This window comes from Odontesthes bonariensis, chromosome 5 (genome assembly GCF_027942865.1).
Source record: "Odontesthes bonariensis isolate fOdoBon6 chromosome 5, fOdoBon6.hap1, whole genome shotgun sequence".
NCBI lineage: Eukaryota > Metazoa > Chordata > Actinopteri > Atheriniformes > Atherinopsidae > Odontesthes > Odontesthes bonariensis.
Genome location: NC_134510.1, coordinates 33,985,070 through 34,009,527, shown reverse-complemented (window position 1 = coordinate 34,009,527; position 24,458 = coordinate 33,985,070). Strand labels below are relative to the sequence as shown.

The following is a 24,458-nucleotide window of genomic DNA, read 5'->3' as shown; positions in this document are numbered from 1 at the left end:
GCAACTACAGTAGCCCAGAGGGGACAAACCAAAAACTGGCACCAGAGAGAGTTTTTCAACCTTTCTATCAGCCACTGTATTTATCCCACATGCATACAGGGTGGGAGGATTTATTTCTCATACATAAATGTAAAATGAATCATTTCAGACCCGTTTGAGAAAAACAACTGGCAGAACAAACAGCAGTAATTTGAGTTCTGCTTTTATTTTCTAGATTTATCTTGTGATGCTTTTAGGGAAACCTGAGACATACTTACAGATGCCTTGCTTCTTTCTGTCTGAGCTTTCACTCCCGCAACATTTTCTCACAGTCTTGTGAAATGATTTCTAGAGGTTTGTGTAAAAATGAAAAAGGTGTACCTTCGGTCGATGATGAAGCCCAGGGAGGTGAGCGTGAGCAGAATGTAGCTGATCATCCCCAGAATGGTTAACTGAGACAGCATCTAGAATAGAGGCACATTTGCATACCCTGAGAAATGCGGTCAGGAAAAAATACATTAATATCCAAACCTTAAATCAGTATCATGGCTGGTCAGGTTACGATCACAGGAGACCTTACAGGGAGAGCAGTCATAAACCACATGGCTGTTCAACTGTTTACTTGGCAATGCCAACCAAAACATGTCTAACCTTCAGAATAAGTGCACTGGCACACACAGCACCCTGCAGCAGATGGACTCTACCTCTTCCTTAACACTGACATGCCCAGTTTACGCAGACGTTCTAATCATCCCAGATGGGTCTTGACAGAAGACTCGACCACAGATATGGAGACTGCAGTCTGAATCCCGTAAAAGGAGCCAAAACAACCAAGATGGAAGCAGGAATCCCATGCAGATTCTCTGACCTTTTCCGAGCTATTCAGGACACACACACAAACAGGCTCGCACGGACACACAAAGAACAAAACTAATTTGTGTTCTCTAACATAAGGCCTTGGCTGAGGGCAGCAGCTGGAAGCCGAGTGTCTCCTGAGGATGCTGCGGGCTGTCAGCTTGGGTTTATATTTCTCCGACACTCAATACAGGGCCTAACAGCCAAATCTCACTGCTCCCATACTCAGGAGGAGATACTGTATATGGTCAACATAAAATCAACCCATCAACAGGCTGCAATAAAGTAGTATTTCTTTATGTTTTTCCAAGAGTGACAACCCATAAGAACGAGATTATTGGAGTTCTCAAATGGGAACACATGAGATGATACGATTAAGGCTTTCATGAATCAGTTGGAGGGGTTTTTGAGCTTATATCTGGCTGAATGAACAAAAGTAACTCCAAACTGTCAGAGTTTATTGAAGGAGAATAATCGCTGCTCTGGAGTTCAAGGGCTATGGATACTATTATTTTTGGTAGGAGGTGTAATGACTTGAGAATTATTTTGGTATCAAAGGTTATGTGAACTTATCTGCGTTTAATAACCCAGGGGCTCAGCACACCAGACATATTTGGTCACGTTTTCTTCTTTTTTTAGCTGTCAGCCGAAATCCTTCACAGATCTCTCAGTGTCATTGGGAGGGTTCGCATTTCATTTGCAGCACTTTGGTGCTTCTGTCATCTTGTTCATTTTTAATGCGCTCCTGTCTTGTCCTGCAGTATCAGCAGTGGTGGCCAGAAATCTAAGTCAACATCTGGTGGCAGCGCTGTGCCGCAAGCAGAAGACTGATAGTGTTGTTCTGTTGCCCCCTGAGACCAAGCACATTAACTCATTATTCAAGCCATTATTTCAGCTGTTATCATGATAGGCTTTAAGAAGGCTTGTTCGACATTTGGAGAAAGTACCCAGTTAATCAGGTACAAGTAGCTATAAAAATTGTCTCAGCTTGTGGGGCTTCAGCTTTATACAGAGAACTGTGTCGGAAGATTTTCCTACAAACCTCTGGCTACAAAATATGGAATCACCTCTCATGGAGGATGTTTATTCAGGTGTTTCTTTTTGGAAAAGAAAAAAAACACAAAAGCATTTAATTTTACAAATATATAAATATATATATATATATTTATATATACGTAAGGTTCAGTTAAGATGACAGTCAGTACATTTACAGTAAATGCAAATGTAGACATTGAAATTTTGTTCTCATGCCAGTAGTTGAAAAATGGTTTATGATGATGATTGGTGTGATTCGTGCCAATTTCTTTCAGATGAATAAATTACCTTGCCTGGCTGACGCGTCCACATCTCGATGAGATGGTGGTCTGGGAACTAGGTGTGCATTTTCTCGTAGTTGAGGCGTGGTTTACGAATGCCTAGAGCCGTTTATTGGGCGCCACGAATGTCTATCAAATGGCGTCTGGTTCTTCCCATGCTGCTTTGTGCGCGATTCATAGCCAGTTGTATCACTTATACCAGATGACGTATGTAGGGCGACAGAAATTCGACGAGGAAGAAGGCAATGAAATCTTTCAACGCCAAACGTTGCTCTTTTTTAAAAGTAAACTTGCGTTCTAAACTACTTAAAACACTTTCTAAGGCTGCATCGAACGGAAACGTTGTGTCCGCTGCCATGTTGGATTAACACTCTACAAGCTTCGCTGTAGCGCATAGACGTCGTCATCATCTTGCTGCCCCCCCGTTCTGTGATTGGTTCCCTAACTCAGGCAAAAATAAGGGCGGTGGTTTCCAGGCTGCCTTTGCAGTGTGAATGAAATCGTGCGCAAAGCAGCATGGGAATTCCCAGGCTATCAATTACCAGGAAAAATGTATGGAATCACCTTGTGATTGCACAAGTCTGAATATGCTAATTATTCTGCAGTTCAACCAGAGTGGCTGCAGAGCTTAAGGAACTGTTGCTGCCGGCTGGATGACAGGAAACATAGCCCAAACAACAGAGCTGTCAGTGGAAACAATGGAAAGGATTATAAACCTCCTTCAATAAGGTAATTCAACACAGAGTGTGACCAAAGGTGTTGGTCGTTCCAAGCCAGCTGTGTCTAAAATTTGGAGCAACTAAAGACAAAAAAGGGAAGGCCGTAAAAGGCAAACATATCGGTCGACCAAGGAAGATGTCAAAGTGTTGGGACAAAAAACTAAAGGCAATATGCCCGAAAATAAAAAAATGTACAACGAAATTAAAAACAAGTGGACACAAACAAGAGTCAATATTGGTGATCAAACTGTATGAAACCAGCTGAAGGAAATGGGATTTACATCCAGAAAATCCAAACATAAACTCTCACTAGGCAGAAAACAACAAGGTTACAGCGGGCTGAAGAGAAGCAGTCATGGACTGTGGATGGTTGGATAAAATATTAATAAATAATTAATAAATAAAATATTCAGAGACAGATCACCAATCTGTGTTGGACACAGAGATGACGCTGGAACTTTAGTTTGGTGCAGGTCAGATGAAACATAGAAAACGCGCACATTTCCACAGTCACTGATGATATGGGCTTGATGTCAGTTAAAGGACCAAGAAACTGCCTCCACAGTAAATACACAAGTGGACATTGAAATTTTGGACACTTTTCTCATTCCATCAATCAAAAAGAGGTTTGGTGAGGCTGAGGTCATCCATCAGGATCAAGGACTTTGTTCATTAAGTCCTCAAATAATCTAAGCTGTCATAAAAGGAGCATAAAAACTGCAATGTTCGCTTTTATCGTCTAAAGTTTTTCTGCAACTTTATATGGTATAAAAGCAGTTAATTAAAACAATTTGTTTACGTAGTTTATTTTTAAAAGCCTGAAAACCACAAAATAACATCCACCTAGAGCAGTAATTCCATCTGTTAGTAGAGCTCTACCACAAACTCCAGTCAAACATTTGGACACGGCTCCATCAAATTGCATTGATTCCTCAACGATAATCTATGCCAAATGTTTGGGCTTTATGATATGCATTTAGTACATTTTAGCTTATGCTACAGCAGGTACTAATGTCCAGATGTTGCAAACATAGAAATAATAATAGAGGCTTTCTCAGAGATAAAAAGTCATGCTCAATTTCCTCTCTTTCCCTCTAATAGGATCTGATTAGCATATCTATAATAAAACATCCATGCTGACTTAATGATAATGTAACTAAAGAGTGGCTTCACTTGTTTGAAATAGCCGTGTTTTCATGGCCTCGAATTAACGCAAAGCCCATAAATTGTCCTGCAGTGTATCATCGATTGTCAACCTAAATAAGCGGCTTGCGGACATGTGGGTATAAATACAAAACAGTGACATGATTTATTGTTGGGCCAGAGTGCTCACTTTGTTATTTTCCCTCCAAGTCCTGATTGCTGCATCCTGAAGGCTATTTGGGTTGGGAAATGGTTGACTCGACAATTAAGGCGTTTGTGTTCACTGCTGGACCACCAGCTGGCGTTTCATTCGCCAAAAGGGAGGGGAACCCTAACTCTGCAGAGGAGGTATGTGTGCGTGTGTGTGTGTGTGTGTGTGTGTGTGTGTGTGTGTGTGTGTGTGTGTGTGGGACCACAACTGAAAATCCCGTATGGAGGTAGCGATCAGAAAAGAAAAAGACAGGACATTTTATTTGGGAGTGTAAAAAGGATGGGCGTGACAGCACTTTTTGGCTAACCAAAACTATGCCTATTGGGAAAAAAAGCCTTCCAAAGATAACTGCTGAGGAGACCTGTTTCTTTTCTTTTTTTTTCTAAAGAAGGAGGAAGGGGGTCTCTTGGCTTGTCGAGTGGAAAATAATAGACAAAGGTTGTTTTAAAGGGGAATGCCGATCCGTCATTCTGTCATGATGTTAGACCGAGCTAGTCTTTTACTGCTGGATAAGTACAGGACTCTACTCCACCATGAAGCAGCCACAACAAACTACATAATTGGGTGAAATAATGTTGGCAAACAAACACGCAGAACTCAGGCAATCTCACGTTAAGAGGTCTGGACCACCTTGCCATACCTTATATGAGATAAACAGTAGCTTAAGCATATCAGTACTCAGACTAAAAGCTCACCGGCTTCAGTTATGTGTAACTGATAACTCTAAATGAAAAGGAAATGTGAGAAATACATACCATTTTGTTTTCAAACAACTCATGGTAAGTCCACAGCACCAGCAGGAAATGTATGACCACATAAACTTGTAAAGGCAGCGACCAGCTGGGATCATGAGGCACTTCCTTTCCAGTAACCTGCACATGGAAAATAAACATGTTTAATTCCCCAAACCCCATATTTTTTGTTAGCAGAGTAATTTTTTGGACAGATACTCACACCGGCCAGCATGCCTGTGCTCATACAATATCAGTTGACTCAAGTTTAACTATGTGTAAACGGTTACATGTTCAAACCTTTTACAATAATGATCTGGGTCAGAGACAAACTTGTATCCCAGCTCTTTATTAACAACATGTGTAAACAGGTTGCATATTTCTCAGTATTTCTGCCTTAAACAACTAGAACTAACACAAGTTAGTGAGGTAAAGTACCTCAACAACATCAGTTAGCTTTGTAGCATAGAGCATTACCTGGTTAAAAGGTACCCATAAGATGGGTAAATTGGTCATAATGGGATGGACATGGTCAGCAAAAATACCCAGGCAAGACTGTCGAGTTTAAGTAAAGCTCAGCTGGTTCAAGCAGCTGGAGCTCAATGCAATTTGGATGCATATTTTGAGCTAACATCTATATATCACTGCAGAACTCAAACTCATTCGGCACACTTGCACTTTTCCACTGTCCACTGACGGTGAGCTCATGCTCATTGTGTCCTCAGTTACCTCTTTCTAGTTAACAGAACTGGCACCTAGTTTAATCCTCTGTGACTCATTAGCCTCACTGTTGGAAGTCTAGTGTGCTCAGATTCTCTTTGCAGACTTTGGATGCAGCCTGAACCAATCTCTCTATTCTTTTAGGACCTCTGCCATCAACAAAGGCATTTTTGTCCAGAGAACGTCCACTCACTGTCACTCTTCAGTAAACTCTTGAGATGGTTGTGCATGAACATTTCTGTAGATAAGCACGTTCCAGAATACTCCAACTAGCCCATCTGATTTGGCGCTTTAATGCCTGACCCTTACCCCTTCTCCCTTGGCTCCAGCACAGGAAAGATACCTCTATTATTTTATGGATCCAGGAGTAGTGGTCATCCGGATGGCCAAATAACCACTACACCTTGATCTCCAAAGGAAAAGGGGCACCCTAGAATGGAAACTACAGGGCTAGGGTCAACTGGAGGAATTGGTATCAGACCAGTTTCACCTTTTTTTCACATTCTGGTGCTTGATTTGAACTTCTGCCAATCTCTGCCAAGCTTAGATTAATTGAGTTTCCAACAAGGGATTGACTCATTTGGGATTTGTTTGACTGAAGATTGAATAAGTTAAACAAAAACATGCACATCTCAATATTATAGGTCATGAAGTTTATATCAAAATGACTAATGAAACTACGACTGTACAATGACAAAAGCCCTTTTTATTTAGAAGACAACAACAGGAACATCTGTTTGTGAAGCAGCCAAAAAAGCCTCATATGCCTTATATGACAAAATACACACTGGAAAAAATCTAAATCTTACCAAGTATACTTTTCTCATTGAGTATCTCATTACACTTGATATAAGACACAATTGCCTAACAAGTACTATTTCAGCCAGATATAGAGACTTGTTTTAATACAATACATCTTGAATATCTTGTTAAGTGAAAAAGTCTTGAAAACATCTTGTTTTGAGTCATATTTCACATGAAACTAGCTTTTTTTTTTCATTTGAAGAGGTTTTTAAGCTAATTACAAGATCACTTTTAACTCAAAAATCCTAAATATCACATTTTATTTCAAGAAATCTTGACAAGCCGATTTTCACTAGTTCCATTGGCAGATTTATTGCTTATTTCAAGCAAAAACGTCTCGTATTTGTTGTTTTTTTACTTATTTTTGGAGGGGCATTTTTTCCAGTGCAAGAGTCAGCAATAACATAACCTCTTCTAAATGACAGCCACTGCTTTTTTACATATACAAAACGTACATGTTTTATTTCTTAGTAATCACTTGTGCCATTTAATGCATGAGTGAGGAGTGCGTACACATTCGGTCACTATTACAGAGAAAATACTCAGCGTAAAAACTACAGAAAAAAGGTTTATGACTGCCTGAAAATGTTCAGAATCGCAGATCTAACAAATACTTAAAAAAACACTAACTTCATTGATAGCAGCAGTGGAGTCATATGATCCCACCGACACAAAAAAGAGGATTAAATCTGTTGCCAAATGTTCAATTTTGTCTTATGACATTCAGTCTCCTACAGGCTGGATTTAAAAACTCTTGAGAATTCGCTTGTCGTGATTCATCTACAAAGTTATCCAGGATTTATTGGGCGTAGCAGTCACCCCCTCCCAAATTCTGAGGAATAATGAGTCCTTCTGTAAGAATCCCCTGACTCATTTGTGTCTGTGTCCAGAGCCTGAAGGCGTTATGGTGAAATTTCAAGTTATCTTGGGAATAGAATGCTAAAAAACTGATCCGACTCTCATTCAGGAGGTTTCCCAGGATCCTGAAGAACCAAATCACCACATGTGGGTTCGCCCAACATCTCGTCTTTAATCCTGGAGGTATTAGAGTCTGATGTTCTGCTTTTTCTCAAAGAGCTGAAATGCAGTCAACCCTCTCTCCCCCTTCACTTCCCTCTCTTTGCCCAGAACGGAAGATATCAACATGCAGCCACCTACATAAAACCAAGATATTTTAATTGAATTCCAGTTCCTTCCATGTGTAGGATCACCCTACTGACTTTGAAGGGCCAATTTAAGCAAAGAAGGTTTTTTCCTTTTTAGCTAGAGGACTAAATGTGTGACAACCAGCAGAATTATTTCAAAGCAAACCACCAAGGCATTCAGCTCGAGCCTTTATTTCTGTCACACACACATTTACCATCACACTTAAGTGCATGTGTTTTTTTCTCCTGCAAACTGTGTTAAAACACAGTCGAGCAGAGCTTGTTGTGATGCCTCTACAAAGACTTTGGAGCTTTTACTTCATGTGGCAGTTTCTAGTAAAACTTGTGAAATGTATGAGTCCTTTCAAAAGGGAATGCTCCGAGTCATTTAGGCCTGTGTTTTTCAGTAGGTCAAAAGGCTTGGTGACAAAGCCTAAAGGCCTTTTGGGTTCAGAAATGATGCAAACCTGAGGAGTGTTGAGGTGGTCACCCAACCGTGGTTTCCCAGGTTTCCAGCTTGGGCCTTTGAAGAAAGCTGATAATTTGTTGCTGATTTTTTTGTATGTGTTGGACTTTCTCCACAGATATTTATAGTAGTGGAACTAAAAGAGAAAGGAGCACAAGTCAGACATCAATACAGAATCAAACAATACATTTAATTGACGAATGTTAACTAAGCAATAGCTTTAACAATCAATCCTAAGTAGCAGTGTTTCTGCCTCCATTGGGCAATACATTGCTCATAGTGTGCCCTGCCAATGGTGAAGGCAGCAAAAATAATTAGAACATCCACCTGGTATTTCATTTTATTGCCCTCTTTCACCTCAGCTGGGCAGTTTGTTTGGAGTAGAGTAATAATGTTATGGTTACAAAACGGCTACTCAGCCAGCAAAGGAAACATGAGCTCACACCTCGTCTACGAAAAGGGCTCATGCTCAGATGAAGGTGAGCTGCTCCACCTCCTTATGGCAGCCCCAACAGTGATGAAGCACTAACCTGAACATAGACGATTTGAAATGTGTTGATAGGAAACACCAGGCCATATATCACCTTCTCTGTCTCCAGAGCAAAGGTACCTGAGAATGACAAAAAAAAACTGGCAATGCGGCGTAGTGAAGGAAAACATCACTATACATAACACTGATATCACTATGTACATGTACTATTCTAAAAAAGGAAGCGCATGCTCTTTCAAGTTTCATGTACCAAGACCAAAAAAAAGAAACATCAAATTAATTAATTTACTTAAAATAAAGCAAATAGCACGGAGCCCGTAAGGGGACACTAAAGGGAAAAAAAACGAGATGGTTTCTCGCGCGAACGAGAAAATATCTGGTGCTCACGAGAAAGTATCATGTGTTCACGGTGAACTCAATGACTGTGAGGTGTCCAGGTCCTGTGGCTGCAGAACCAAACCCCAAACCATCAGTCCTCCACCACCGTGCTTGACAGCTGGTGTGAGGGTTTGGTTTTCTCTTATTCCTTTTTCTAATTCTACCAATAGAAGTTGTTTTGAAGTTCAACTGCGGGACCCTTCCCAGATTGATGGGAAGGGTCCCACAGTTGAACTTCACCAGTTGCTTTTCTAACATCATTGCTGATGTCTTTCCTCCTTGGCATTGTGCTAAAACAAACTTGAACGTTCGAGACCTGCAAACTGCCAAAACTTCTGCATTTATAGAGATGCTCACACTGCACACTCACACTGCATCTGATTAGCAACAACTGACTTGTACAAACCCTCCTTATTCCTGTGGAAGCAGAAAGAGTTTAGTTTTTACACACAGTTTCTACATTTTGGCTTAAGTTTTGTTTAATAAATAATGACAAAGTGTAAGATGTCATGTGTTGCTGCTCATCTCAGGTTGTATTTACTTTATTCTAAGACCTATTAAGGACCAGTTGATTGTCTATTTTGTGTTTTTATTTCAAACTATAAATGAAATGAATGTAAAACAGCTAAACTGGGAGAATATCCAAGAAAACCACTTGAAAGATGTTCAGGTGCTCTGCTGCCAAAAGGTATTTTCAAAGCCACAGGATCTCACTCATTAAAGATGTATTTTTGATGAATTCTTAGTGTTTCATATACTCACCATTGTCAAGGTTAAAATGTAAAACCTGCTATTAATCAAGGAAAATTGAAGAAAACTGGGCCTCTTTAACCTATCTGCAGTTAGTGAGAGGCAAAAATGGATGAAGGGATTTCTGAGTGATCTTGACCTCAAATTTTAATCTCACTTAGGCTTTTTGTGAAAACTTGCTAAATCTACAAAGGCTGCGAGCAAACCTGCAGTTCACTGAGTCACAGTTTCCTCTCACTGTGCTTTCATCACTTTAATAAGGGGTGATACCACAAGCATTTTAGTTTCCATTCAGTAAGAAGTGACAGACAGAGCGAGCTGTTGATATCCTATTCTGCTAAAATCTGTACATGACAAATTTAAACTAAAAACTTTGAATTTTTATATATTTATATATATATAAATTTACTCAATATATCAATAATAATTACACCAGTTAAAATCTCACAGCGCAGAGCTGTGTGACCATTATATCAGAAATAAGAGTAGAGAATGGAGGTGTATTTTGTGCCAAACAGGTGAGAAAAACAACGCAGTTTCTATTTATCACTGATTGTTACTAATTGATTATCATTGCGTTCCTGCCAAAGCCACGTGAAGAACATCATCACCGACTCAAACTGCTTTAAAAAGACCATCAGGAATCAAAGGAAACCCAAATCCCTTCATCTTACCGAATAATCTGTCCCAAATGATCAGAATCCCACCGTAGTTCTTGTCAATGCAGTACAAGTTCCTCCCTGTTGAAGTGACACTTTGTGAGGTTAATGCAGACATTAAGGACATCTCTAATCCCAAATCAGCCACGCTGTAGTTAACTTTATCAGACATGACATCAAACTGACAGTAAACTTTATCAAATATCCGACTCAAACAAAGAGATGGACTGTCACTCTGTCATAAACCTTAAATGGAAGCTTTTCTCACCATGATGAACTCTGTGATGTTTGGGGGTGTTTAAGATCCACTCCAGAGGTCCAAGGTCTCTGATCAACTGAAGGAAAATAAGCAACATGATCCATAACTTATAAATATTTCATTGAGTCATTCAGAGTGTCCTTTTATGTTGTTGTACATTTTTCTTGCACTCAGTGTTGCAACGTGCAGTAAATTACCTGCATGTTACAACTGATTACTACTTTATAATTACCTGCCGTTAAATGAGCTGCTTTTACCTCATAGCTTTCATTCTCCAGAAAAAAAAAGCCACATTTTTTATCACTGTCCCAAAAATCTAAATTTCAAGCACAACCACCTGTTTGTGTTTATTCTGTTTATGTGGGTCTGTTCCACCAATAGTATCAATGTCGCACTGCAAGAGGAGAACTTGTGTGAACTCCAAAGTGTCTGAACAAATCTGCCTCCTCTGGTGAGCAATGTCACGGGTACATTTCACTGACTGTGAGGAGGCAAATCTGGGCTGATGGACGCAGTGGAGAAATATTCATGAGCAAAATATAAAACTGTTCTACGACAGCAACACACATGTGGCAGCTCCCGTTCGAAAACGATGGTATGTGTGAACAGAGATGTCTGCAGCTCTTTCTCCAAACTTCTGGCAGAAATTTTCCACCCAGCCTCCTGGTGAAATCTCCAAAAGATCAGCCAGTGAAACAATGTATGAACGTGTCAGCAAATCTTTCAGATGCGTGTGTGCGAGTGAGTGTGCAGGCTGGTAAGAGTTATTAAGAACATTCAGATGCATGTCGTACTGATATCAACACAAATGAGCCTCATCTGCTGCTCTCAACACGTTTCTGCATCACTTGCAGATCAAGCTGCACGATCTCCAAAAAAATTCTTTGGTGTTCATGTGCGAAAATGAGAATCTTGTGTCTGTTTTGTTTATTCTTGAGAAATTCTATTGAGCTTTTTTTTCCATGACGGCACTGTTCTTTTTTTTTCTCTTTAATATTTCCCTGCTGGTTTTCACGCTGGCTGCAAGAACTTATTCCAGACTCAAAAATCTCTCGACCAAACGTTCACACCCTATGGGCAGAAGAAGAGTGCAGGGTGGCAAGCGTAAATGACAGGGCATCGAGTGCCTGTTAATGAAAAATGGCGCCATGCTGGACACGTTACTGAGAAGGAGCATCTCTGCATCCCAGATATTCAACTTTTAGCTGCGACTTTACCTGTAAGACCTACAAACTCTGCATGTGACATCATCAGCTCAGTTATTCCCAAGATGCAAAAGCAACACCTCAATCCATTCACTGCAATCTCTGGAGATTTCAACCCTTTCTTGGACACAAAGACTTCTCTAAATAACCTTTGGAAATACTTGTTATGGGATTGCAGTTTGATAGTGATATTGTAACTTTAATAAGCTGACAAATATGCGCTGTCACTATCACCTTGAAGCATAGAATCACGTTCGTGATCAAATTTTTCTTCCTCGTTAACTCGCTCAAATGAAATAACTTCCTCAATCAACAACATCATTGTTATAAACACATATATCCAGAACTAATCTAGCTTAAATAACCCCGCAGCTGCAAGTCGAGTTCAAGTTAATGATTTTTTTTGTCGGACGATATTAAACAGATGCTTCAGTCAGTCACTCCAGTTTACAGAAGTCACACGAAGCACATTTTCACACAGTTCATGTTTCTCTTTCGGATATTTTGATGTCAGATCTCTCAGACTGGAGCAATGTGCACGGCTGGACAGAATTTCTCAGCGATTCATTATTTCCATGTAATGACTGCGTCTGGCAGCCAAGCATGAGAGTTTTATCTTGAATGAAAGGGGTCTCCACCACTTCACTCTCGCTCTGAAGCTGCAGCCAATAACATGCCAGTAAATTACATGACATCAAAAAAAGCCTATAAAGGAGGCATAAATTACATCCCTTCAGAAAATTGTGACTATTATGACTGTTTTCACTAATAGTGCACTAAAAGATGGAAGGCGCTCCAAATCCATTCACTCCCTCTAACGATGGTGGGGGATTGTAAAAGTGATATTCCCAGTGACTTTAAAGGCAGACAGAGTGGTTATGCTTCTGTTTGGAATCTTTCATAAAATCTCATTATTTTTTATTGAATACAGGTTCCACTGCAACAGTCAAAAAGCCCGACTTAACAGACGGATTAGCTTTGGCATAGGCAGGCGGATCTTTACAGGCTTTCTATTGTTACATATTAAATCTGCAACGGTTGATAGATGATTAACTTCATACAGAGCTGGTGCTGCGTGGTTACTGTTTATTTACAATCTTTCATTTAAGATATTAATGCTCTAATTATAGACTTTTTTATTCATTGCATACCTGTAAAATACCAAAAACTAGAAATTGCAATCAGAATCTAGAAATACAAAGTGAAAAGGTGGAATGAGTGTGGCGTCTTTTTTCAAAGATTGATCTGAGGGGAGGATCCCTGGCTAAGACTCTGAAAACCCTGATCTGCAGCATGTGGCGTTACATTTACCTCAGTGTGAATCCAGAATTGGTAGAGCAGATTTAACTGTAAGTGAACAGCAAAGATGGATGGAGGTAAAGCCAGGGCCAGAGGAAGGTAGAAAATCTGAAGAAAAGAAAAGACAACAAATCAGAAGTCAGAGAAGTCTCCGACAACAACTTTAAAGCCCAAATGTTCAGGCTCCACACACCAATGATGAGCATCCATCCGTCCGTCCATTTTATATACCCGCTAAATCCTATTTAGGGTCGCAGGAGGGCTAGAGCCTGTCCCAGCTGTCATTGGACGAGAGGAGGGGTAAACCCCGGACAGGTCGCCAGTCCATCACAGGGCCACACGGAGACAAACGAGATGCACAACCATGCACGCTCACACTCACTCTGAGGGACAATTTAGAGTCACCAATTAGCCTAACATGCATGTTTTTTGATGGTGGAACTTTTTGGCTTTTGACGCCGTATTTGTGGCCTCTTCAACGTAACAACAAATTCATGTATACATGTCCACATTTGTAGGGCTGAAACAGAGATTTGTTTTTAAGACACCGATGTCTCCTTCCACAGCTGTAGGGGGAGCCAAAGAGCAAAAATCTGCCATTTTCTTTAGTGTATGCATGTCAAACTCCGGTCCTCGAGGGCCGCTGTCCTGCAGGTTTTAGATGTTTCCCTGCTTCAGCGCACCTGATTCAGATTAAATGGATCTCTTCAAAAGATTGTTGAGTTCAGCACAAAGCAGCTTATGAGGCATCGATCTGAATCAGGTGTGTTGAAGCAGGGAAACAACTAAAAGCTGCAGGACAGCGGCCCTCGAGGACCGGAGTTTGAGATCCCTGTGTTACTTTAAAGTGTGCATGTCCATCTTGAGTGCGGGCTTATTTTCTAATATCTTGTCATAATAAGGGCGAGTTAGGAGGTTGTTTCCTGAAATGCTATTTGTCAACTTCATAATTTTCTTAAAATATTTCCAGGGAATACGCTCTGGTTAGTTAGAGTCAAAAGTTTAGGTTCACTTACATAGGCAGAGATAAGAAAAACCTAGGATGTGATTACGGCACCATTGATGGGCAACACTAGAAAGGAGTGGATTTAATGGCAGGGTTTTTGAAATAATTCTCCAACTTCAATGGATGCCACCATCACATGGGCTACTTATAAAGAGAAATGTAGACAAAACACTCTGCTTCTGAAACACCCCAAGTGTGGTATGAAGCCTTGGAAAGGATACCAGCTGGCATCCTGGATCAGACGCTATATCCTGGCTACCCTCGAAACCCCAGGGTTATTTTCCCAGGGTCTTTTTCTTCATGCTTTGTGTCGAGCTGATTCTATCGATCATATTTCCAATCAAAAACAGGCTGCAATTGAATTGGCATTAAAGAAATGTAAATCATACGGTCACTGAAGCTTTCACTAAACACAACTCAAACAGAAGCATTTGTTGAGGACTTTTACTGCCAACAGATTTGTGCTCTATGGAGTATTTACAGTAAGAAAATGGTGTATGAGCGACAGACTCAAAATAAACTGCAGTCTGTGCGATCGCTGTAATCAAGGAACATGTCATCCAATGCAACAGTATGACTCACTTATGTGTTTTTAATAGTTTTTGGACAAAAGCAGAGTTCTATGCACGGAAGAATACTATAAACGAGGCCTTGGCTATGCAGCTGAAACATTTGCGTGGGCGTCATTCATTAATCATTCTATTTAAGTGAGTTGAATTAAGCCGAGTTGTACTTTCGGAGAATAAATATCTCACCCATGATGCAAACTGCTGAGTGAGGGACTGTCTCAGAGCAGTGGTCAGGTTGTAGTACTCTGAACTGTGGTGAACCTGGTGAGCAGCCCAAAGGATGGACACCTCTGGAAAGAATTAAACACACAGCAACATCCAACATGAATTAGGTTAGCAGTTCATTCACAAAGAGCTGACAGCAGCCATGGAACATTATGCACAAGATTCATGCACAGACATTAAACCCCTTTGCACCACAACATGAGATTTGTCCCAACATTGTACCCTTCTTTTTCCCCTGAATGAGTAACTAGACCCTTTTACCCCCCAAACAGAGTGATTCAAACCTCACTCCTGGCCGGCTGGGATTAAAACCTCAGGCTCGAGAATACCTGGTGACTGTGGTGCTGGTGGAGGGCTTTAGGCTACTATAACTACGGGGGTATTCGGCTACAGCTGGGTAGCATCCAGCCTGATGTCCCAGTGCTCCAGTTTACATTCCTCTGCTGTGTTGTGATACTTGCTACATTAAATCTGTGTTACACTTCATTTTAACATCCAAAGGGAACATGCTTGTTAAGTTTCACTGGATCTCTGAGCCGTTTCCGGACCACCCCGTCCGGTCTGTGCTTTTTGGCAACTTCCATTCACTTTGGCTTCTGCTGCCATCCAAGAGAGAATAGTAACTTTCAAATATTGTAGAACCACAACGCCCAATATTCAGTAATGTATTCATGATAATTAAAGGAACCCTAAGACATTCAATGAGTTTTAAATTTTACAAGACGACCCTAATGTTCAGAGTAAATTGTGATTCAGGGATGGAGTATCATATAATTACATTTGACTTAAATACCATATTAAGGCTGGATGAATGTTGTTTTGTGGTACTATGGTTACTCAAACATCAGGTTAATAATCAAACATGACAAATGTGAGTCATTCCACTCACAGAAATGTATTTTTAGCTCAATGATAATGTTTAAGTTTGACAAGTATCAACTTTGTATGAAGATCTTTACAAGTTATTCCCTTAAATATAAAGTTTTAGAATAGAAACAGCGCCAGTCATACTGTGTCTTTCTTTGTATCTTCTTGAGATTTTCTACAAGGATTTTTTACATTTAAATACATACAGCCCCAATTCCCAAGAAGAAGTTGGGATTCAATTTAAAATGTAAATAAAAACAATGAATGATTTTCAAATCTCACAAAGCAATATGTTTTAAAATAGAAGATGGAAAATATATAAAATACTATTTCTTGAAAAATCTTATGTCATCTTGGATTGTATAGCAATGACGTGTGTAAAAAGAAGCTGTGACAGGGCGATGTTTCCCACTGTGTAGCAGCCCCTCTTCTTTCAACAACCGTCCGTACACATCTGGGAACTGATGAGACCAGCTGCCGGACCTTTGGGTGGAATTCTTGGCATGTTGCTGAGAAGGAGAGTATACACCCTTGATATTGAACGTTTGGCTGTGACTTTGTCTACCATGACATTGTGTTTTTTTAGCAGCTGCAGGCGTGTCTTCCTGCACTGCTTCCAACGATGCATATGGTGTCTTCAGCTAGTTGTGGCCAGGATATAAACACAACATCCCAGTGCCTTCATGGCTGCAGTCAGAGGTTTCCAACAGTTTGCCACTTGATTTTCATTTCTAAATCATAGTATATATGTAGTTTTTCTCATAAATCTAAGCTGCAACAGTACAATTTCTGAGGTGGAATAATAAAGTATTATTCGGTTCAACATACTCATTTTCTTAGTATCACTGGTTCACTGGCACAAACACTGAAAACTTGAAGTCCTGCATTGCCCTGCAGTTGTAAAAAATGTTAGTCAACAAAACAAGAGACACATAAGTGGTATGTGGTAAACTTTCAAATCCGACTACACTGCAACTGCCAGTAAATTTGTAGTCTTGATGCTTTCATGTGGCAGAAATGCTCAAGAATGTCTACACATGTGCAACGTTACACAGTTTTACACACAGACCATCATTTCACAGCCACACCTCGAACGACTCTGTCACTCTGTTTCATAAACTTGTGAATTTTACTGTGGCCATCAGCAATAAAACCTGATGTCATGGGTTCGCTGCACCTGAACAAACACGCAGCTGAGAGCTGAGGAGTGCCACAATCTGTCCGAGCGCAGTTCTGAAGAGTTAAGCCGAGGTGGAATTCCTCAAGCGTTCGGGACAACCCAGGTGAAAGCTACCGCTCCTGAGCATTAATCCACACCTTCTTTATTTAGCAGGGTTATTGCTGAAATTCAGCAGGTGTGAAGGAGTAAAAGTCACACAGCGTGTTTTTTGGAAGTGTAACTTATAATATTAAATTGTGTATTTTGGATTGAGTCAAAATGGAAGCAACAGGGTTGGATTTTATTTCAAACTTTATTAGTCGTCTCAAGGCAACTGATGGGATTCTGCAGACGAGGCCTGGGTTTGAGAGGGGAGGAGACTTACTGCATCAACATCAGCCAAGTAGAAAAATTATGACATTTCTTCCGCTCTGAACCATGGGGATTCAAAGATGAATTGTCCCGCTAAGGGACATATTGAGGGGATAATCCAGCCTTTGTTTAATTCCAGCAGCCTGAGGCTTTTGCGTTTTTTCTTCTTGCTGGAGTCATGCTTGGCAGGGTCCAGGACTAAGGGCGGCTAAGATTGATGCTTGTTGTCATTGATAGGAAGTTGGAACTGCTAGGCTTCACTGCAAGCCCATGTCCTCATCTCTGGACTCGGCAGGATGCTGCATAGTTTGGCAGGGCCTATTCAGGAGGGAAGCCCCGTTAATGGTGAGAACCAATGCCACAGAGCCCACATTCCCAGCAAGAGCAGAGAAATGCTGAAGAAGGTACTTCCATCTGGCCTCCGGTGAGCTCTTACTCAAGACTTCTCAGGAATGACAAGGATGAGTGCACGCTAATCACCTAGAGAGACATTTATGACACTTTATACCCCACCTAAAGAGGAAATTTGTTTGCGATTGCTTTTAAAGTCTTCAAAAAAAAAAAAAAATTAAAAAAAAAAAAAAAAAAAAAAAAAAAAAAAATCGCAGAATATTTTTTTTCATGCACGGTGCAAAAACATGGCTGTCATCGAAAGAAAGAGCTTCCAAATGGGCCCTACTAAGCATGAAATGGACCATAAATCAAGCACATTTTATCTACTTACCATAAAACTTTGGGGAAAGATTTTACAAGACAATGAGTGCAACCCACAGTGGGTGCCCCAAATGTATATCCACAACTTGCCATTAGTAAACATGATCTGGGTGCAAGTGTTGACTCTTGAGTATCGTAACGATGGCTGCATGTGTATATGGCCGATCTACCACCAACCTCATTTTATGTCTGCACTCACTTTACTGTCCTGATGAAACCACATCGAGATATTCACCTTAGAATCGTAACCAGCAATGATGTGCAAATCCTCACGAAAAACATGGGATCAAATGTGATCTGATGGATGATGGTGACGCTATAGCAACAGGTCAAAAAAGGTCACCTCTTTGTTTTCTACACAAACCCTCTAGGGCAATAAAAGCCGAGCTTGACAAGATTTTGGCCATATTGAATGATGTGAAAAACAGAAAAGTGACATTTACTTTAAGGACACGTCACCACAAAATGAAACACTGAAGGACTGAAGTACTGTATTCGTTAAAAAGCAGAAAGTTTCCCATCAGTTAAGCTATACTGTAGTGATCCTGAATAAATCAGTCAGGACATCCAGCATTTTCCCATGTATATACAACACAACTTTTCCTGGCTTTATAAAGTCTAAAAGGCCATTTGTTGCTGCAACAGGCTTTCATTTTTGGCAATTAAGCCGCTTCTTTCTGGTAATGGTAAAATGGTAAGCGTCTGCTTTATTTATTGATTAAAATGTGAATTATTTAGTTAAACAAACAATTCAGTGTGTGAATTTAGTATCACAAGTCAATTCAAATAATAAACCATCATATCTAAGAAGTTGCTGAACCGACTGTTTTGCTTTTCAGCTATTTATATATCAAAATATTTACTCTGTGGTTAATGATTTATTAATTGTCTAAATGTGGGCATGCCAGTTATGATCTTGCCCTTTTCATATCTGTTATGCATTAACTTTCACGTGTCCTGCTAACATAAGAAACGCTGTGGAATAACAAATGAATGCAAACAACAACAGAAGAGGTTTGACAGTAGAATGATTCAATGTTTTACTACTTTATGTTGTACTGCTGAATTATAATATGGCACATAATCAAGGGCTGTAAGTTGTAATCAGTCATGTATTATTGCTTGGTTAGACTTTGACACAGACTGTTTACATCCTGCTCAATGCTGCTCGGAGCAATGCTTACATAACCAGAGTCGTATAAATGCAAGAACCAAAGTCCTGTTGAGCTCCATAAATTCAGCTCTAGTAAAGGCCTGCATTAAGCAGCAATAACTGCCAATCTGTACCTTGAATAATGCTGCTATAAAAAGAAAGTATGACGAGACAAAAGAAAAATAAATAACATAAGAAGAGATCCAAAACGACACCCTTAAACCATTCAAAGCTTATAAAAGGCTTTTACAGTTGCATCAATCAACTGCCTAAATCATCACCCTGAGTGTCAAGCTCCTGGCACTCACAGGCAACACTCTTCGTGTGCAGCCCCCTGACTGGTGGGCTGCCCTGTCAATCACAGGAGTAATGGGCTGTGAACAGGCCTCTAATGTTTGGATTGGAGGGCTCTTGGATAGGGTGCCAACCCAAACAGCCAACGCAGGACTCGGTGGGATGGTCGAGCAACTCTCCTCAGTTGCTGCCATACTTCATGCTGTCCACACAACTCAGTCACACACTCTAAACTAAACACACTAACCCTGGTCAGGCCCACTTACAGCTCTCACAAACGGGGTATAAAAACTTTATATAGACAGTGACAGGCAAGGTAAATACGGCTATTTTTGTTGTCTTTGTTTAACATTACCGTTCCAATTCTAATTGATCTCAGTTCCATAAATTCAATGTGCTGGAATAAGAGAAACTCTGTTGCAAACTGATTTCAATGAAGGAGTGATTATGATGGACTTTATAAGAACCTAAAGAGTGTTGCACAAAAAACTCTCACATTGTAGTTAAGTGGTTTGCTTGTTTAATGTGCGTTCATCAATAAAAGTTGATCAGCATTCAAATCAGAGGTGATGAAGGGGGCCACGTTTAAAAAAAAAGATGGGTATTGTCCAACAACATTGAAAAATTCTGCTTTCAATAAAGCTTTTCACCAATTATGCTGCCTTTCATTTGGCCAGTCCATTTGGAATTGCCACAGTTATGTCTCATCAATAATAATATTCAATATAACAACAATACGTGAAATAAAGAAATGTATACTGCAGCAATATCATTTTCCTTCACTAATAAATGATCAGAAATACCAGTTTCTCACTTATTAATACTTTTAACAACATCTACATCCAGAAACATGTTGACTTTTATCATATTATTTACCACAAGATATAAACACTGCATCACTACAATTATAATAAGTGTTTAAAGTACCAGAACTTGTAGCTTTTACTCATCTGTAAATAGTCAAGTGACTGGACAAGAGCATCTCTGTGGCCAGTCAGATATTCACACAGGCTCCAACCTTAGAGCCCCACGTGGTCTGCGTCACAGATTGGGAATTCTTACACTACACATGCTAATATAAAATACCATTTGACTTGGCTATTAAGATCTGTTGTTCTTGCTTCGCATTAGCTCATAACTGCAATAACTTTTTGTTTGGGCTCATTTCCTGGAGGAGAGAATTGATTTTGGTGTAAAACGAAGCTGAAAAGAAACTCCAAGTTCAGAAAACAGGGATGTCTCACATAAATCTTCAAAGAGTTCACCGTTGTTTAGTTTGGGCACCCAAGTGTTGCCAATTCAGTGTGAAATATGGTCACAACATCCTCTAAGTTTATTGAGCTATAATCTTGAATAATGGCTCCAAAAACAAAGTGAAGCTGACTTTTCCCATCTGAATGGTTCAGTACTTCAGTATTTTGTCCTGTTAGATATTTATATATTCGTATTGTTTTTTTTTGTTTGTATAAATTCTTTTTCTTTGCGTGGCAGCTGGATACATGCATGATTTGTGAGACCACAGCCACAAGAGAATTGTTTCTTTTTTACAAGCTTAATGTACAAGCTAATGTCTAAAGGTTAAATATTTTATGGTCCAATCAGAATCTCCTGTTTGCTAAATGATTCGGCTGATTGTGCATTTTCTTGTGAAGGTTAAAGATGACGTTTCATCCCATGATCTGGTAAGTTCTTCCTTTCTGCCTTTTCCAAGCAACTTCTTCAGAAGACTTTCCAAATAATTCTGTGTAATAAATCTTCAGTCACTTCAAATTGTGAATTCTTGACTTGCGGCCAAAAACATATTTGTGAAGTCACAAAGACCTTTGACTCCATTCTAAGAGAAAACTTGACAAAATTCCCTCAAGACAATTCTGAAATATCAAATATAAAAAAAATGTTTGTGCAAAAGAAAGTATACCCTCTTTAAATCCTAAGGAAACATATGTCAGAAAGTTGGTCCTTAAAGGGGAACTCCGGGGCATTTGAAGCGCGTTTCCATTGCTAGAGGTTGTCAAATACTGATAGTAGGACACAGAGAGGTGCAAATCTGCGCTCCCTGTGTGGAGATCGCGCTGTTCGCTCACCCTGTCATGCGAGGCTAATACGTGGTGGCTAAGGGGCAAGCGCTAACCCTTCCACGTAAAACAACAACTTGCACACTGCAGAAACGTCACACCACTTTATAAACCATCCGACAATAAAGTCACAAGCCTTACCATCAAAACCATATGCATGGTTCTCACATTACTGGCATGGGGACGTTACAAAACAACTTTATAAACAGCATGTCACTCACCGGTTAGTTGTACGCTCGCGCATGTGAAAGCCCAAAAGAGTCGATGGACGACAATCCCATATACAAAGCAATTATATTCTCTAGAAAAACTGCGTTCAAGTATTTAAAACATTACAACAATATTACTGGGCATGTATTGTTGTAATGTTTTAAATACTTGAACGCAGTGTTTCTAGAGAAGATAATTGTTTTGTATATGGGAGTATCGTCCATCGACTCTTTTGGGCTTTCACATGCGCGAGCCTACAACCAGCCGGTGAGTTACATGCTGTTTATAAAGTTGTTTTGTAACGTCCCCATGCCAGTAATGTGAGAACCATGCATATGGTTTTGATGGTAAGGCTTGTGACTTTATTGTCAGATGGTTTATAAAGTGGTGTGACGTTTCTGCAGTGTGCAAGTTGTTGTTTTACGTGGAAGGGTTAGCGCTTGCCCCTTAGCCACCACGTATTAGCCTCGCATGACAGGCTGAGCGAACAGCGCGATCTCCACACAGGGAGCGCAGATTTGCACCTGTCTGTGTCCTACTATCAGTATTTGAAAACCTCTAGCAATGGAAATGCGCTTCAAATGCCCCGGAGTTCTCCTTTAACAGACCTTAGAAATCTTAGATCTGAGAAATTAGGTTTGTACAACCTCAGAAGAACAACAACATGTGACATCTTATATCATGTCATGGTTTATTTAAATAAAATAAGCAAAATGCAGAAGCAGTGTATGGAAAAAATATGCACACCCTGATTGCTTCCCAAGGAATTAAGAGGGCAATTTGTGGTGTGATTAGCAGGTAATCAAATACATTTGATCGTTCTGCAGTGAGAAAAATTATTCACAAATAAAAAAACATTAAAGACATGGAGACATAAAGAGCTGTCAATCTTCCCAGGAGTGGACGTCCCAGCAAGTTCACCCCAAAGTCAAAAACCCAAGAGCTACATCTCAGACTCTACAGGCCTCAGTTAGCATGTTAAATGTTAAAATTTCTAACAGTACAATTAGAAAAAGGCTGAACATGGCTTGTTTGGAAGGGCTGCAGGAGAAAGCCTCTTCTCTCTAAAAAGAACATGGCAGCACAGCTTAGGTTTGCAAAGCTGCATCTGAACAAACCACAAGACTTCTGGAACAATGTCCTTTGGACAGAGCAGACCAAAGTGGAGATGTTTGCTCATAATGCACAGCAGCCCGTTTGGAGGAAACCAAACACAGCATATCAGCACAAACACCTCACACCAGCTGTCAAGCACGGTGGTGGAGGGCTGATGATCTGGGCTGGTTCTGCAGCCACAGGACCTGGGCACCTCGCAGCCATTGAGTCCACCGTGAACTCCTCTGGATTGATTTTAGGAATCTTTCTTTTTACGACTTTGTACACAACATGAAAACATGCTTCCAGTCAGAGCTGTGGGCAGTGCTGAGGGATAATACCCAACTGTTCAAGTTATTTGCTCTAAAAGGCTCATTAGAAAGAGATCATGGTTTATAACAATGGTAAAAGAAATGTGCTCTTAAATTTCTTACAACCCACATTCACCCACCTCATTCACAATTCATTCCTGCAGTGTGGGGGGGTTAGTTGTCCACCATGTCTGCGGTTAAAATCAGCTCCTCTATCATCACTGCTGACAGAGGGAAGTCTGTCTGTGCAGCGAGCGGGGCACATGAGGGCAGCAGACAGCCGGACTGTGGCCTCCGCTGAGCTCAGCGACCCTCTCACTCATCATAACAAGCGTTCTTTTTGTTTGAATCGTGTGCCTACAGGCCCTGTGGATCGGATCTTTTTGTGATGTCTAGCTTCAGATCAGTTTTATTCTCCCCAAATAAACATTCTTTTTCACTCTTTGAACACAAACACGGCAGACAGAGAGTAAGAGGACGGAGACCTATAGATCACTGTTGATGTTATCTTTACCTCCCATGAGGCCTTTCACTTGGTCTCTTCTGCTGCTGTGAGTGAGACTCCCACATCCTGACCAAACCATAGCAAGAGAACCAGCAAACCAAGCAAAGGCCCGGATTCCTGCGTCTGCCCTGCAACCTGCACCGAGCCAGGAACTTGCCGTCAGGGGTGATGATTTATGGACATCCAACCTCACCCCCATCCCCTCCCTCAGTCAGGAGGAGCTCCTTTTCAAACATTAACATCCACGTCGGTTGTGTATCCATGGGGACGCAGGACAACGGAGGAGTGCTGAGCACATCTGTATGTCTCAACAGCTGTCCACAGGTCTGAATGGGTGTGGACACGCCAGCAGATAGTTACAGAGGATGTAGAAAGGTGCTCGCAAAGCAAAAATACTTTACAAGGAGTAGAGAGTCCCTTAACATGTTAAATACATTCTCTGTGGGCAAAGTTTCTGGTTGTGTCACATTTTTTTCTGTTTGGAGGGTGCTTGATCACCTTAATCCATAAAAAAACACGTTAACACCAATTCCTCTCAGCACATTGTTTGTGCTTTTTTTGCCTGCAGAATTATCTCAACACAAACCAACTGAAGGAAAATGTGACAAACTGAATGAAATGACAGGAGAAGTAAGAAATGAGAAGGAACAAAATGGCCGACTCTGCTTTATTACCCATGGTGCTGGAGAAACCTCTGACCCTTAAAGAAGGAAAACTGCTTAATTCTTTAACATGCACACCTTATCATAGTGTATGCCTATAATGTTTCACCAT

The 24,458-nt window shown here is 40.4% G+C and overlaps 1 protein-coding gene across 1 annotated transcript in view; it reads right to left on the bottom strand.

Moving 5' to 3' along the window:
- The window catches only part of agmo (alkylglycerol monooxygenase), a 70,497-nt gene that overhangs the window by 22,211 nt on the left and 23,828 nt on the right, over positions 1 to 24,458 (bottom strand). Inside the window, exons 5-12 of the mRNA XM_075466817.1 lie at positions 14,891 to 14,994; positions 13,142 to 13,237; positions 10,635 to 10,701; positions 10,382 to 10,447; positions 8,620 to 8,699; positions 8,091 to 8,225; positions 4,979 to 5,095; positions 361 to 443 (exon numbers count right to left, since the gene is read on the bottom strand). Of these exons, the coding sequence (XP_075322932.1) occupies positions 361 to 443; positions 4,979 to 5,095; positions 8,091 to 8,225; positions 8,620 to 8,699; positions 10,382 to 10,447; positions 10,635 to 10,701; positions 13,142 to 13,237; positions 14,891 to 14,994 (748 nt within the window). The remainder of the gene's footprint in view (positions 1 to 360; positions 444 to 4,978; positions 5,096 to 8,090; positions 8,226 to 8,619; positions 8,700 to 10,381; positions 10,448 to 10,634; positions 10,702 to 13,141; positions 13,238 to 14,890; positions 14,995 to 24,458) is intronic.